Source organism: Spinacia oleracea, chromosome 5 (assembly GCF_020520425.1).
Source record: "Spinacia oleracea cultivar Varoflay chromosome 5, BTI_SOV_V1, whole genome shotgun sequence".
Taxonomy (NCBI): domain Eukaryota; kingdom Viridiplantae; phylum Streptophyta; class Magnoliopsida; order Caryophyllales; family Amaranthaceae; genus Spinacia; species Spinacia oleracea.
Genome location: NC_079491.1, coordinates 74,285,898 through 74,301,370, shown reverse-complemented (window position 1 = coordinate 74,301,370; position 15,473 = coordinate 74,285,898). Strand labels below are relative to the sequence as shown.

Below are 15,473 nucleotides of genomic sequence, written 5' to 3'. Positions count from 1 at the left end.
GTGTGGTTATCTGCTGATAAATTTCGTAGGTCGCATTGTTTGTCGACGCGTATCCTTGTCAAAATCATCTCTCGACAAAGAAGAGCGTCGAGATATTAGTAAAATATCATGTCACCTGCACGTGACCTAGCTAGGCACCGCCTAAGATACCCCGCGACTTCACACTCGTCATTTCATTCTCAACCCTAATTAACTCCTCTTTTCCACAACTGCTCTGAAAAAAATCCCCTTTCTCCCATATCTACTCTCAAACTTCAATGGAGTTGCAGGTCCGCGCCTTCTCCTCCTTCTCCCTTACAGTTGTATTTATTTCTCTCTTCTCTCATATGTTTTAATTTCCTCTCAATTTTTGCAGACTTGTTCGTTCATAACAATGAAATTTGCATCTTCTACCATGTGGTTGCTATCTTTTAGGAGGTCTTGCACAAGGTAATATAATTTATCCCTCTTACGATCTCTTGTTTTTTCAATTTTCGATATTCAGGGTTTCAGGGTTTAGGTTTTTCTTTGTGTAATTTGCTGCTCAAGAACTTTGGATATTAAGATTTTGTTTTTGACTGCTTTCAGCATACGGAGTATGAATTTAGGCTTTATTAAAAGTAGATTGCTTTATCTAAATCTGATTCATACCATTTAGTTAAATCTGAGAAACTCCACTGTTAGACTGAATGCTATTTTTTAAGTAGTAACAAGAGTAGCTTTTGAAAAGATTACTGTCAAGAAGCCTATTATGAAATCTAGAGCTTTATTTTCTTGTCATGGTTTTTGTCTAATCTATTTCAGAATCTGGGTTAGACATAATATGTTTTGCAATTGGTTATAAGAAAGAAGACTTATATGCTAATATTGTGGGGATTCTAAGAGAATCAGTTCATCCTCCACATCAGATTGATTTGTTTCTGCAATTTGTCAAAATATCCTGTTATCATATACTTGTATTTGATTTCTCGAACATATTATTAAGCCCAGGACTATTATGATAATGGGGCTTGTATTTTTTATGGGACCGGAAATGTATCTTTAATTTCCAATAAAATGGGAATTAGTTATTATAATCACGAGTACTTGATTACAATAAATGTGAAGAACGGGGCACTCTGCTAGAAATTGCCCCTTACAAAGGGGTGATGTGGATGTTAGAGAACAGGTTGTTGTAGTGGTGAATATGCTAGTTTCAAGTGATATAATGGTGATGATAGGCTGGTAGAAATGTCCATGGTGGTATTTAGGTGATGATATATAGGTTTTACTTTGAACGTGGTTATGCTGGTATTTAAAAAAATCATAGGGATGGTGCAAAATACGGAGGTGTTACCGTGCTTGTTGGGCCTAGTGGCCACGATATGCTAAAATCAATAGATTTGTCTAGGAATAAATATACACATTATATTTTTGACTTCTAGGTTGTGATCTCGTGGCTTTCTCGTTAGAATTTTGTATTGGAAATTTGAATTCATTGTTTGCTTGTGGTTTACTGGTTTGACACTCCATGGCAGGGTAACAGTTGGTGACTGGGCATTAATAATTTTCTTGTTTGTTTTTTCGTGCTGACAACAATATTTGGTAGTTTCATGGTGTGTAACAATTTTGACCTCAGTTTAGGCTTGGAATCTTTTTGTCCATAGAAAATCCTGTCATCCTTCCAATTAACAATCACTTCGCCACTGAAATTACACTTTAATGACAAGGAAAAGGTTTGTCAAATATCATGGAGTGAGGAAGTTTTATTCATGTTCTTTCATTTTTCTGAAGAAAGAGATACATGCCTAAGCCTTGGGATGGTGTCAACTTCCTACTACTCTGTTTTGACTTAGTTGCTCCTACTCACTTTAGAGGAAAATATGACAAAGATTAGCCTAGAAGACCAGAGAGTTTGATGGGGACCGAGAATGTGATCAGTGTTTCACCACACAGAGGAAGCTTGTATTTTTCTGGTTGTGAAAATTATATTACATTTTGCTGTCCTTTTATCTCATTTAAAGGAAATTCTTTCGCCCTGATTCACTTGTTAACTCTTACTCCCTCATAAGTCCTTTGCAATTTAGCTAGCTGATTTTGTCTTTTTTCTTTAACATTTGATAACAATATGAAAAATGTTTTAAGTTTATTCAATTACATAACTTTGCTTCAGGGCCAAGTATTTTTATGTTTTTCTATTTATATAACTTTGTTTCAGGGCCAAATCTAAACTATATTTTTTAGAGGAACTGTAGGATTTCTATTGGATGTGCTTATTGACAAAGTTTGCTTCGGGAAAAAAGAGAGAATGTTGTTACTGATAACTGACCGATACAGTAATTCACGAGGATGACTCACTACGTGACTACGTACTGACTGAAGAAGGTAGCTTCTAATTAATTTATTTGATGATCAATTTCATTTGTCAGATTTGTTGGTGATACCATCAGTTTATAATTCTACTCCAGCCTTCTTGTGTATTTATGTATTTTTGATTCATATCTCTTTAGGGCTTTGATGAGTACATGAATTTAGTTTTAGATGATGCTAAAGAAGTGAATGTAAAAAAGAAGACCAAAAAATTACTTGGTGAATTAAACCTTCAATGCTTTAAGCTCTTTATTTGTTTCTCTTGCTTGATCTTTAGTCCCACTTTCTAATCATTGTTGCCTTTTGTTTAGGGAGGATCCTACTAAAAGGAGACAATATTACCCTGATGATGAATACGTAAGTCTTAATTGGTTTTCTTTTCGTGTTATATTCGTCACTCATTTTTTCCTGACAACCCAGCTCCTTGTCACTTGTTCTTTCTGACAGTCTCTTAGAGATGAGAATGCAAAGATGATTAAGACAATGACAACACTATTTTCTAGGTGTAGAATCCGCTCGCAATGGAGACGCTTTGACACAACTAGACGCTGCACAAACAGCCTTGCGTATGGCTAACCCTCCGGTATTATTTAAACCCTTTCACTTATAATTTTCTACTACTTTCTATGTCTGATTATGTGAAGTTTGTGATCGATGGACTAACTATAATTAGTTAAGATCTAACGAACTTTACAAAACTGAACTGAACTAAACTAAACTTCTGCCCGCCCTTTGCTAATTCTAAAAACTCAAAAGAAGAAACTTGCTGAGACCAGCACCAAGCCCTTTTCTGCGATATCGTAACAAAAGGAAATTCTTGCTATTTAACCTGGTATATATTGCTTATTGCTGATTCTTGGAAATGTTTGTTGTCTAACTTATGCTTACTAATACTACTCGATTGATTGTTATGATTGATGATTATGGGGTCGGTCAAAACTCAGCTAAAACTGAAACTCTTTCAGTTTAGACTAAGCCCTTTGTTTTTTTTATACAAAGCAGGAACGTTAACTTGCTCTTATTTTAACGAGTCATCTTTAACAGGTCGTCTTTATAAACAAAAGCAAGCACAAAACAAATAAGTCAGGTACGGTTAAGAGTCACTAATGTGTGCAACACAACTCAACTGAACTTTATAGTACAAAATAAAGTATAAACACAACCCTTTAACTTATGCAGAGTAATGAATTATATGAAGTTAATATATTTGGTGCTTATTACATTTGGTGTAATGACAAATCTGGTCATTGTTCATTCTTTACAGTGGACATATATTTCTAATTAATTTTTACACCGCGAGAAAAACTATTGCTTACCATTTTTAATTTTTTTTGAAGGTCTGTGATGCATTTGGAGATTTTGGTAGTGGAAGAAAGGAATCAAGGGATATGTATAGCTCCTTCAACAATGAAGCCCATATTCTTGAATTTATAGGCTCTGAATGACCTTTCTTTTGAAGATAACATTTTAGAATAATAGGTCAATTGGAATTGTAATATATATTGAAGACATTGCTTTTTAAGTTTGTGTTTTGGTTGATACTAGCTAAATAGTTTAGATAATATGTAAACTTTGATGATATGTTTATGACGTATTATTTTATAAATATATTAGTATATAATCTTTAAGTTATCGATATCTCGTCATTTCAACTTAGCTAGGTATAATATAGTTGTGTATGATTTTAAGTTTAAGATTGTACTTGCTTCGTGCCAAAAACTAAGAGAAAACAAATTGGAAACTAAAATCTCGACGCTCTTCAAAGTCATAAATGATTTCCCGCAAAATGTTAAACTTAACCCAAAAAATATTTAGGACGGCAGACGGCGTCGAGAAAAAACATTTCTACGGCAAACAGCGTCGAGAATCGTTGACATTCTCGACGTAGGGACCCGTCGCCATCCAATTTAGACAACAAAAACCGTCGTGATTCTCGACACAAAGGGGCGTCGAGAAATTCTCTACGCCCAAATTCTCGACGAGGCCAGACAGCGTCGAGAAAATATTTCTCGACGCTCAATGGCGTCGAAATTTTGGCTGAAAAACGTCGAAAAACAACGCGTTTTGTAGTAGTGCTTGTGATCCCTGGTGTGGGGATCGCTCAACGTACACCCGCAGGGCAGAGATTGAGAGTTCGGGGGACTGTAGCTACCGAGAGGAGTGCTCATCGATAATACTCCAGAGGCAGGTTATCCTTACTAGCTCAGCATAAATAATTGAAGGGACATGCGTTAGACTATTAAACTATTCTGAATTGATTTTAGCAATATGCAACACATAACACTAAATTGATCGTGATTATCTTATTTAGATTGATTTAAGGTACCTAGCATGATAATTCAATTGTCCGAGGTATTATCTTATTAGGCGTGATAGATCAATCAAATTAATAGTTTGACAATTTTATAAAAGGGTGATGAAAGCGATTAAATCATACGAGGGACACATTACAACGCACCCTTGAGAGGTGCGTTGTGGTTCTCAGAAAACTAACCACTTGGCTTTGCTATTTCTCCTTTTATTTGACGAATCCCGGGTTTCTAAGCAATGTTCCAGTATTTAGGCTTAATTCATCAAGCTACAAGGGCATGATGCGTTCTGTTCGACTTTTGGGTCGATTGCGCAGCGTGAGGCTTAGGCTTAAGGCTAGAGTCAATACTCAGGTCTATGGAATTGTGTGTTCTTTTTCATGTCGGTTTTAGGCTGTATTTATAGGAAAAGGGGGTGTGGAAAGATAGATTTTAAGATACGAATCCAAAAAGAATCCGGAGAAAACACGGCCCCAGGCATTTTCAGCGCCCAGGGCTGGGCGCCGAAGATTTCGGCGCCCAGATCCAGGCGTTGAAAATGGGATCTGGGCCGAGTTCTTTGTCAGATTTGGACTCTTAGAATACGGAGCTCTTGAGATTTATCCGAGTCTTTTAGTGCGTATTAACTTATGACGGAATGCGTCTGGGCCCGTTACGAACTCTAGGTTCGTTAGGAATTTAATTAATACGTAACTCTTATTTTCGAATTATACCAGGAATGCAAATTCTATCTCTTTTAGGATTTATGTTGGAGTGCAACACCTTATTCTGACAGGTTTCTATCTTTTATGACTTGCCACTTTTAACAACTACCTTTTACGGCAGTTACTATTCTTAGCAGGTTTCTATACATAGTAGCTTTGGCTGAAATGAAAGGGTGATTGAGATTCGTTATTTTATAGGAGATGCGTTGCCAAGTGGAGATTTATGTTCTCATCATCGAACCTTCCCTTTCGGGAATGGGGACAAAAGTAGGTGTCTACAGTCGTTGTTTTACTAAACAGCGACGCAAATAACTCTAATTTGCGTCACCTAAAAGTGCGACGCAAATAAATATTTTCATTTGCGTCGCAGCCAGTTGCGTCGCACCAATGTGCGACGTAAATGGGCTTAAATGAGCGACGCAAATGAGACTTTTTCCACTAGTGGCTCTTTCTCCAACTATAGAGAAAGGTTGCTTTGTCATTTTTCCAAGTAAGCATGATTCGCACTTACCATAATCCTCTAAGTCAAATCGTTCTAGAATTCCTTCCTTTTGAAGTCTTTCTATGCGCTTCATGTTAATACTGCCTAATCGAGAATGCCACAGATAGGTGAGATCTGAATCATTCTTTTTGGGCCTTTTGGTATTTGTGATATAAACTTGTTTGTCGTGATCTAGTAAATAAAGGCCATTGACTAATCTAGAAGATCCATAAAACATCTCTTTAAAATAAAACGAGCAACTATTATCTATTATTAAAAAGGTAAATCCCTTAGCATCTTAGCAAGAAACAGAAATGATGTTTTTAGTAAGAATTGGAACATGGAAACACTCTTCCAGTTCCAAAACTAGCCCAGAGGGCAACGACAAATAATAAGTTCCTACAGCTAATGCAGCAATCCTTGCTCCATTTCCCACTCGTAGGTCGACTTCACCCTTGCTTAATCTTCTACATCTTCTTATTCCCTGTGAATTGGAACATAAGTGTGAGACACAACCTATATCTAATACCCAAGAAGTTGAATTTGCAAGTATACAGTCTATAAAGAAAATACCTGAAGTTGGAAAAACCGTTCCGTTCTTCTGATATTCCTTAAGCTTCAAGCAATCTCTCTTCCAATGCCCCTTCTTCTTGCAGTAGAAGCATTCAGATTCAGAAGTGGGTTGCCTCATGTGAGGGGGTCGAAAAAGCACGAGGCTAATGCGTGACCTCGTCCCTCGTGGGTGTGACGATTCTTTTTGTTCAATCAAGTGTAATTGGATTATTGTGAGTTTACACCCAATTGACTAGTAATATAGGAGTCGCAATTCAGTTTTTAACGACAATGAGAAAAACTGACAAAACCTGGTTATCGTGACATAAATGGAGTGCAATTATGTTTGACCACGACGGCCGTAGGTTCCCTTGTGATCCCTGGTGTGGGGATCTCTCAACATACACCCGCAAGGTAGAGATTGAGGGTTCGGGGGACTGTAACTACCGAGAGGAGTACTCGCTCGTCGATAACTCCAGAGGCAGGATATCCTTACTAGCTCAGCATAAATAATTGAAGGGACATGCGTTAACTATTAAACTAATCTGAGTTGATATTAATAATATGCAACATATAATACTAGATCGATCGCGATTATCTGATTTAAATAGCATTAAGGGACCTAGCATGATAATCCAATTTCCCAAAAATATTATATTTGTTAGGCGTGACAGAACAATCAGATTCAGTTAGTTTAACAGTTCATAAAAAGGGCGAGGAAAGCAATTAAATCATCGAAAAGGGACACATTACGACGCACCCTTGAGAGGTGCGTCACGGTTCTCAGAAAACTAACCACTTTGACTTTGCTATTTCTCCTTTTTATTTAACGAATCTCAAATTATGGGACAGGATACGTTCTGTTCGATTTATGGATCGATTGCGACAGAACGCGTGAATAATTTCGCAGCGTGAGGCTTAGGCTAAGGGTTGGAGTCAATACTCAGAATATCAATTGTGTGTTCTTTTCACGTCGAATTTGGGGTTGTATTTATAGGGAAGAGTTCGTGGAAAGATAGAATTGCAGAGTTCTAATCCACAAAGAATTAGGAAAAAACACGTACCCAGGTATTTTCAGCGCCCATGCCTGGGCGCCGAAGATTTCGGCGCCAAGAGCCAGGCGTTGAAAATAGGGTCTGGGCTGTTTTCTTAGTCAGATTCAGATTCCTGAAATCCGTAGTGTTTGAGACTTAATCCAGTCTTTTAGTGCGTATCAATTTCATGACGGAATGCGTCTGGGCCCGTTACGAACTCTAGGCTCGTTATGATTTTAATTAATACGTAACTCTTATTTCCGAATCATATTAGGAATAGGATTCTCGCAGTTTTCTATCTCATTTAGGATTTATGTTGGAGTGCAACACCTAATTCTGACAGGTCTCTATCTTTTATGACTTGCCACTTTTAGAAGCTACCCTTTACGACAGTTACTATTTTTAGCAGGTTTCCATAAATAGCAGGTTTCTATAAATAGCAGGTTTCTATAAATAGCAGGTTTCGGGTGAAACGAGAAGGGTGATTGAGATTCGTTACTTTATAGGAGATGCGTTGTCAAGTGGAGATTTATGCTTTCATCATCGAACATTACTCTTTCGGGAATGGGGACAAAAGTAGGTGTCTACAGTTAGCCCCCACTTTGACTGAGTCTTGGAGTAAGACGATGGTCAAAGTATTAGACGGAGTGCGTCGCACAAGCCATAGTGACCTGTTTTGGCGAGGGTCTCACGAGCCCCCGAGTGATAACATTTGACTTAAGGGTCATCACTTGAAGTGTCGACATATCCCTCACGTGTCATTGGGATTTGTCAACAGATAGTATAGAATACTCCCTCACTTTGTCATTGGAAGTATCTAAAGAGGCGTAGAAACTCCCTCACTTTGTCATTGGGAGTAGTTACAGATGTTTTCGAAATCAAAGCTATAAAGTGTAATTGGGCCTGGACAAGCCCAACCACGAGGTAAAAATGTTTTTAAAGATTCTCATTTTCAGGGTTAGCTAAACGAGAAAACCCCCTTGTTTTTTATGGGACGTAAAACGAAGGAAAATCTAGCACATCGTTCTTTTTTTGGAAAAAACGGAAAACCAATCTTTTAAATTTTGGAAAAAAGGGAAAACTACTCACATCGCTTTTTTGGAAAAAACGGAAAACCAAAAGCTACTCACATCGTTTTTGGGAAAAACGGAAAACCAAAGGCTACTCACATCGTTTTTTGGGAAAAAACGGAAAACCAAAGGCTACTCACATCGTTATTGGGAAAAACGGAAAACCAAAGAAAGTTATCGCTGCAGCGACTAAGGACCTGCGCGGTTAGTGACGCAGACCCCGCCGGCTAAAGATGGCGAGCCTGTCCGCTAAGGGTGGACACCCCGTCCGATAGAAGTGGACGAATCTCTTTTGAAATTTGTTTGTGTTTATTTATTTTTTGAAAATAAGGACCTACATGGTTTGCGCCGTAGACCCCGCCGGCTGAAGATGGCGAGCCTATTTCATTTTGCTTTTGAAGATTCTATTTTTCGAAAACTGAGGACATGCGCGGCTAGTGACGCAGATCCCGCCCGCTGAGGGTGGGCGAGCCCATTTTGAATTTCTTATTTTGCCGATGTAGAAGGGCTTTTATGATTACAACCTGTTGGTGGGTCGCAATATTTCCTGATCAGGTGTGTCCTATAAGTGGGTCCACACTGTGTATATTTTTAACGATATTGCAAAATACCGTTCTTGGGAAAAAAATATCCAGATAACAGATATTTTACACAAAATAGGGGATTGCCCGTGCCCGACAGCGAATATTCGCTATCTGGGAAGCATTTTCAGCGCCCAGCTCTGGGCGCGAGAATTTCTAACGCCCAGAGCTGGGCGTTGAAAATGCGAAGGGGAGACGGGTATTTAAATTCGCGAACCGTCTCCTTCCTTTCCCATTTCCACCATTTTCGCTCAAGCTCCTCACCTCTTTCAACTGATTTCTTGCTCGTTTCTTCACTTTTCTTTACGAATTCTACTCCAAATCACTTCCTAATCTTCCCAATGTAAGTAATTTTCAGTAATTTTGAGCTTTTTTGTCAATTTCAGTATTTTTGTCAAGTATTTTTATGCATGAAATTGATTTGGGGGTTTTTGATTTTGTGCCCCTTTCCTTCAATTAGATAGTTGGAAATGCTCCACATAACATGTTAATTAGTTTGTGCATGTTAATTTTCGCAAGTATGTTGATTCTTGTTGAATTTGGGCATTTTTATGCTAGCCCCCAAGTATACCTACGACTCTAGTGCTTTTTTTTTTACAATGTAGGTGTTTTTGGTATATTGCTTGCGTTCCTCATAATTCATAAATGACAAATTATGGAAGAATTTTCATTTTGTTAGAGCTAATTAAAAAAATTTCACTTAGGGAACTTTTTGCTTGATATGAACTTAGTATCATGTCTTAGGGAACAAAAATTGTATGACTCCATTTTATGAGTGGAATGCACTCCTTTAGTGATTGGTGTGAGTGCCAGTTTTGTTAAAGGTATAATGCCTTATTGTATTATTGATCAGCATGCCTGACGAGTCGTCACCTCCTTCTGGTGGCCACGAGGAGCGTGGCATGACGCGTCAGTCCACTAGCGCGGGTCCCCTATGGGTGGGCCCTGAGCTCTACGACGGTCGTGACCTGCACTACGACCTAGAGCACCACGTGACTTCCCGCCTTCACGCGAGGAGAGAGACTACGGTTCGCGGCTATGGCGCAGCGACGACTTTTTAGTTTCCTGAGCTCGGACACCCAGGCTTTGGTGAGGGCGAGCTCACTGTTTCCGGTGGTCGAGACCTTCTGGGAGATATTGCGGCTTAACATCTCCCTGTCCTTTCTGCGGTCTTTCATGAGGTGGAGCTGGGATACCACCAACACTTTCCATTTTCCTTGGGGCGAGATGACGATCACTCCCGAGGACTACACGGCTTTGACGGGCTTGACCTTTACAGGGAACCCCGTTCGTCTAAGGTCGGATGGCCCACCGCCGACTGTTGCTGAGGGTACCAGGCTCCTGGGCTCGTGGATGGGCAGGAGATTGCCTTCGTACCAGCCCCGTGGGATACCTTTTGCTGACCTGATGTGGGCCTTGGAGCATGGGGTAGAGGAGTCGCCTTCGAGACAGGCTCGGCTGGCTTACCTCCATTTTATTACTTCCACTTTTCTATCGGGTCCGACTGACACCTTTGACCCGAGGTGGATAGGCATGGTGGAGGACGTGTCTACACTGGGTGACTATTGCTGGGGCGATTTGAGCTATGCGACGCTCGTCGGCCAGATGAGTTTGGCGGTGTACGAATCGGACCCGAGTAGACGTCACTTTGTCATTACATTAGCGGGAGTGCCGCGTTTGATCGAGGCATGTGCCTAGACTTTCTTTTGTTTTCTCGCTTTAACCGGGCCTCTTTTTTTTGATGTTTTATTGTCTTTTCCTTTTGTAGCTGTGGGCTTTTGAGCACTTACCTTGGCTGGCTCCCCGAAAGGGGCAGAGGCCTTTGGAGTACCCTGCCGGTCGTCGTTGGGGTCGGAAGAAGAAGCTGACAGTGCATCCACCGCCCGATACCGTGTGGGATCTCATTCGGGACGGGAACCCTGAGCATGTGCAGAATCTTATCCTCTATCTCGTATTTCGCCATTTTTTTTTAATTTTCTATGTGCGAGATCTGACCGTGTTTGTATAAAACAGGTGGTTTGGACCCCATGGCGCTCCTTCAGGGGTACTTATGCTTCGGTCAGGGATAGTTATGCCCTGAGCCAGATGCGGGTCTTGTTCGTTGGCCGCCGGGACCCTGTCTGGTACCTGGGAGAGCGGGTACGTATGCAGACGGTCGGGGCTTTTTCGGTGCCTAGGCCTCCGCCTGCGACCATGTTGTCCACTCGTTCGATAGGCGAGTCGTGGAGGGTCCACTCGAGGACTGGCGTGCCGGCGACGGAGTTGGTGATAGAGGGAGCTAGCTATTATCAGTTTATCCAGGATTCTCTTCGTCTCCCGGACCCCGGCGCTGTAAGTTGCCCTCCCTTTTCATATTGATTTTAGTGTTTTCATGCTCGTGCCCATGTGTTTATGTCTATTGTGTTTTGTGCAGGAGTGTCCTGACCCTTCGTTGGGGGGAAGGGTGCTTCCCGATGCTCGGATCTCGTATACCGGAGAGAGTGGATCCGAGATTGTGGAGACTTTCCCGGAAGACCGGGTTTTCCATGCTCCGCTCCCTGAGGGAGTACAGGCGGTATGCACCTTTTATTTGTGCACTCTTCTTATATCTTTCCTTTTTTTCTTTTGTTACTAACATTCCTGTTTCAGGTTCCGGCCCGTACGGCCAACGCGATGGTGGGGGTGATCAACCGGTTGAAGTCCGCGTTGGTTCGGGCCCGATCTCCACTTTCTTGCAGGAGCCCCCACTCTACTCGGGTAATGTGCCCTTTTTTTTTCTTTTGATCTTTACCTTTTGTTTGGCTTTCTGTTACTCACCCTCTTTTTGTCTTTTCTTGTAGACGGGTGCCGGACGAGCCGGGGCCGACGACGCGGGTCCCTCGGGCGGGGGACACGGTCGTGAGAGAGAGAGAGAGAGGGCACGACACTCGCCCCTACGGCATCGCCGTTCCGACACGGGGGTGAGTCCTTCCGGGGAGAGGTCCGGGCCGGAGCGTAGGCGACGTTCCGTGTCGGTGGCCTGAGAGCCTAGCCCCGAGTTGCAGTCACAGCCTCATTTTTGGGGTGATTCTGGCTGGGGGTCCTCATACCACGGGGAGTGGAGTGGATGGACCGGCGAGGCTTGGAGACATGAAGCCGATGACGAGTCTTAGGCTTATCTCCTGTTTTGTATATATTCATTCTTGTATTCCGCATGTATATATATATTTTTTTGCGATTTTTTTTTGGTGCAAGAATGTTTTGAGCCTTCCGTGGGCTTTGCCTTAACATATTATAGTAATATTAGCTTTCTAAACCAACGACGAATTTTGAAAAGAGAAAGAATTCCGTAAAAATAATGAGTTCATACAAGAGTGCACACATATTTTTAGACTAACTGACTACTTGGGGTATTACATATGCATGTTCACTATTTTTCGTTTTTTGCCGACTCGTGCCATACTCCTTTGTTGGGCTTGTTCCTGAAAATTCTTGTGGCTTTGTTTTTCATTCTATTTGGTCTTGCCCGTGCATGGGTTAGGGTATAGTGCCCTTTGCAATATCTTTTCTTCTTGATGCGTTGCATGACTTTATTATTTTTTAATTTTTATTGGACCGAATCCTTGATAAGGATTGCCTACGTATCTTGTCAGAATCAGGTCGCGCGTAGTTCTAGCTTTTTGAAATTTTTGAAAGGGTGTTCATTACACGTCTGCTTCCCCCCCAAGTGTCCGTGGTTCTTTTGATGGTTAAAAAGGAGTACGAACACTTGCAGAAGCGGGAGGATAGGTGGCAAGAGAGAATGACGCCCATTCACGGGCGCAGGAAATATCGGCGCCCAGGCCTGGGCGTGAAAAATAACAGCGCCCAATCCTGGGCGTTGAAGTTTTGTCCTTCGCTTTTTCTACTTTATCGAGTTTTATGCCGTTTTCTTAGAGTAATGTGCAGAATGCTTGCTTATGAGTCTTAACGTGTTTTATTAGATGCCTTAACTCCGGACTGAATTTTATTAAATATAGTACTTTTTCAATTGGTCTAGGTTCGTGAGGTTAGCGAATTCCGCTCCATCTATGTCAGCTAGAGTGACTGCTCCGCCAGGTAGGATGGTCTTTACAAAATATGGTCCTGTCTAGTTAGGCCGGAATTTTCCTAGAGGGTCCGTAGTAGGTGCGCGGACTTCTTTTAATACAAAATCGCCTTCTTTGATATTTCGAGGTTTGACTCTTTTGTTGAATTGCCTTGCGATGCGCTTTTGATACACTTGCACGTGATGTAAAGCTCTCAACCTCCGTTTGTCTAAAAGGACGAGCTCGTCGTACCTAGCTTGAACCCAATCAGCCTCGGGTAGCTTGCTTTCTAGGACGATCCGGAGGGAGGGAATTTCCAACTCGATCGGTTGAACTGCTTCTATTCCGTATACCAAGGAGTAGGGTGTTACTCCAATGGAGGTGCGGATTGAGGTTCGATAGCCCCATAATGCGAAGTGTAATTTGTTAGGCCAATCCTTATAATTCTCGGCCATTTTTTCGATTATGACTTTAATATTTTTGTTGGCCGCCTCTACCGCGCCGTTCATTTGCGGCCTGTAGGGAGAGGATTTATGGTGTTTGACATGATATTTTTCGAGCAGGTCTTGGACTTCGGCCCTAAAGTGGGAACTTTGGTCACTTATGATTTCATGTGGAACCCCGTATCGACAGAATATGTTCTTTTCTAGGAATCGAGCGACATGTTTGGCCGTTAATTTTGCATAGGAGACTGCCTCTACCCATTTAGTGAAGTAATCAATTGCGACTAAAACGTACTCGTGTCCCCCTACGCCTGTTGGTGTTACCTTGCCGATTATATCTATACCCCAGGTGGAAAAGGGCCATGGAGAAGTGAAGGTGTATAGTTCTGAGGGAGGCAAATGGTTAAGGTTACTGAAGATTTGGCATTTTGGGCAAGTTTTTACAAAGTGATGGCAATCGGTTTCCATAGTGGTCCAATAGTACCCTGAGCGGGATATTTTTCGGGATAGCATTTTTCCGTTCATATGGGGTCCGCACACGCCGTTATGTTATTCTTCCATTAGTCTTTGGGCTTGGTTTTGGTGGACACAAAGTAACTTGATTTTATTCGGCGTGTACTTGTACAGTTCTCCCAGAATTATGCTATATTGTGAAGCGAGGAGGCGTAGTGTCACGGTCCGAGTGTTTTGACACCGGATCCGTGCGGCGCGCTCTTGCCTATGGGGCGGCAAGGCCGAAAGCCTTGTGCGGAAAGTGAATCTCAAGGCTCGGGGCACGAGCGGATGTCTGCTTTAGAATGAGTACTCTTGCCTATTGGCGACAAGAGCGAGGGTCGAGGGTCGATCGGGGCGCTTGTGTGCGCACAGCAGGCACAAGCGGGACCGACGACGAGAGTGTATCTGTTTTGCAAGGGATTTTGATGGGTCTTGGAAAGCTTAAAAGCATGCGACAGCACAATATCTATAAAGGCTAGCAACAACACATGAATTAAGCAAAGGCAACTTCTGATGAGAGGTATTGGTTCATACCCCTCATAGAGGTTTATTTTGAATTAGCTAAGTCTGCCCAGTGAACACTGGAATTACAGTAACATAATAATTCTTCCTAAAGCCTAGAAAACTATTAGAAAGATCCTAGAAAGCAATAGAAAGGAGAAATACAAGTAAAGGAAGGTTGGATTCTAACATCCTCCCCCACTTAAGTTGTCGACGTCCTCGTCGACTTACAAGAGTTACCAAAGATGAAAGAAAAAGCTCCTACTCTAAACTCTGTAGTCTTCTCTGCGCCGTTGGTTGATGGCGGTTGCTGGAGTCTTCTTGAATCTTTTTGTGTCTTGATAGGCTGGTGAGTCTAGTGAATCCAAGTCTTCCTTGTTTTTGGTTTCTGGCTCGGAGCGGCTTGGCTTGAGCTTGCATCTTGTCTCTTGTTTCTGATGTGAGGGGGTATCTGAGATGTCGCCTTTCTGAGTGGCTCCATCACTCGCATTGCCGAAAGGAATCGGCCCTTCTCTTTTGTCTTTGTGGGAGTACCTGTACTTCGAACTAGACAAGTTTGTCCACCTGCTACAAGCAAAGAATTCAAGTGAGGCATTACAACTGCTTTGCTGGTGCGGAGGAACTCCAATCCAAGCACAAGGTTGAAGTCGTCCATGTTGACGGCAGTGAAGTTCATTTTTCCTTCCCAGTCTCCCAACTTTACTTCCACCTGTTCTTCCACACCGAGGATCGGCTTGGCTTTAGAGTTGACGGATTTCATGCTACCGCCTCCTTTCTTGAGCACTAACCCCAATCTTCGGGCTTCTGCTTCGGTCACAAAGTTGTGAGAGGCGCCGGTGTCTACCATGGCTCGAGCATTCCTCCCATTTACCACAAGGTCCACGTACATCATGTTTGTGGATTCCTCTCTTGTCTTCGGGCCCTCTTTCCCCATTGCATACATCATGTAG

At 42.0% G+C, this 15,473-nt stretch overlaps 1 protein-coding gene across 8 annotated transcripts; it reads left to right on the top strand.

Annotated features, from left to right (window-relative positions):
- Window positions 1-12,333, top strand: LOC110778440 (uncharacterized). Of its 8 annotated transcripts, XM_056828998.1 has the most exons (11): window positions 9-269; window positions 356-429; window positions 2,203-2,343; window positions 2,469-2,547; window positions 2,640-2,685; window positions 2,776-2,911; window positions 10,828-10,986; window positions 11,073-11,390; window positions 11,473-11,613; window positions 11,688-11,795; window positions 11,879-12,333. In XM_056828998.1, exons 6-11 carry the CDS (start codon window positions 2,897-2,899, stop codon window positions 12,059-12,061), a joined length of 924 nt encoding a protein of 307 aa, XP_056684976.1. In that variant the 5' UTR covers window positions 9-269; window positions 356-429; window positions 2,203-2,343; window positions 2,469-2,547; window positions 2,640-2,685; window positions 2,776-2,896; the 3' UTR covers window positions 12,062-12,333. The 8 variants fall into 8 exon arrangements, 7 of the variants coding, with proteins under 7 accessions (XP_056684978.1, XP_056684977.1, XP_056684976.1 ...); XM_056828995.1 differs by lacking the exon at window positions 2,469-2,547 and having other exon boundaries at window positions 10-269; window positions 2,832-2,911; XM_056828996.1 differs by lacking the exon at window positions 2,469-2,547 and having other exon boundaries at window positions 10-269; window positions 2,177-2,343.
- The last annotated feature ends 3,140 nt before the right edge of the window (window positions 12,334-15,473 follow it).

What these genes read in the sequence shown, in the direction of transcription:
- LOC110778440 (XM_056829000.1), top strand. An exon ending in GTCTCCCGGACCCCGGCGCT is followed by an intron (nt 11,391 to 11,472) that starts GTAAGTTGCCCT and finishes TGTTTTGTGCAG; the next exon opens with GAGTGTCCTGACCCTTCGTT. An exon ending in GGAGCCCCCACTCTACTCGG is followed by an intron (nt 11,796 to 11,878) that starts GTAATGTGCCCT and finishes CTTTTCTTGTAG; the next exon opens with ACGGGTGCCGGACGAGCCGG.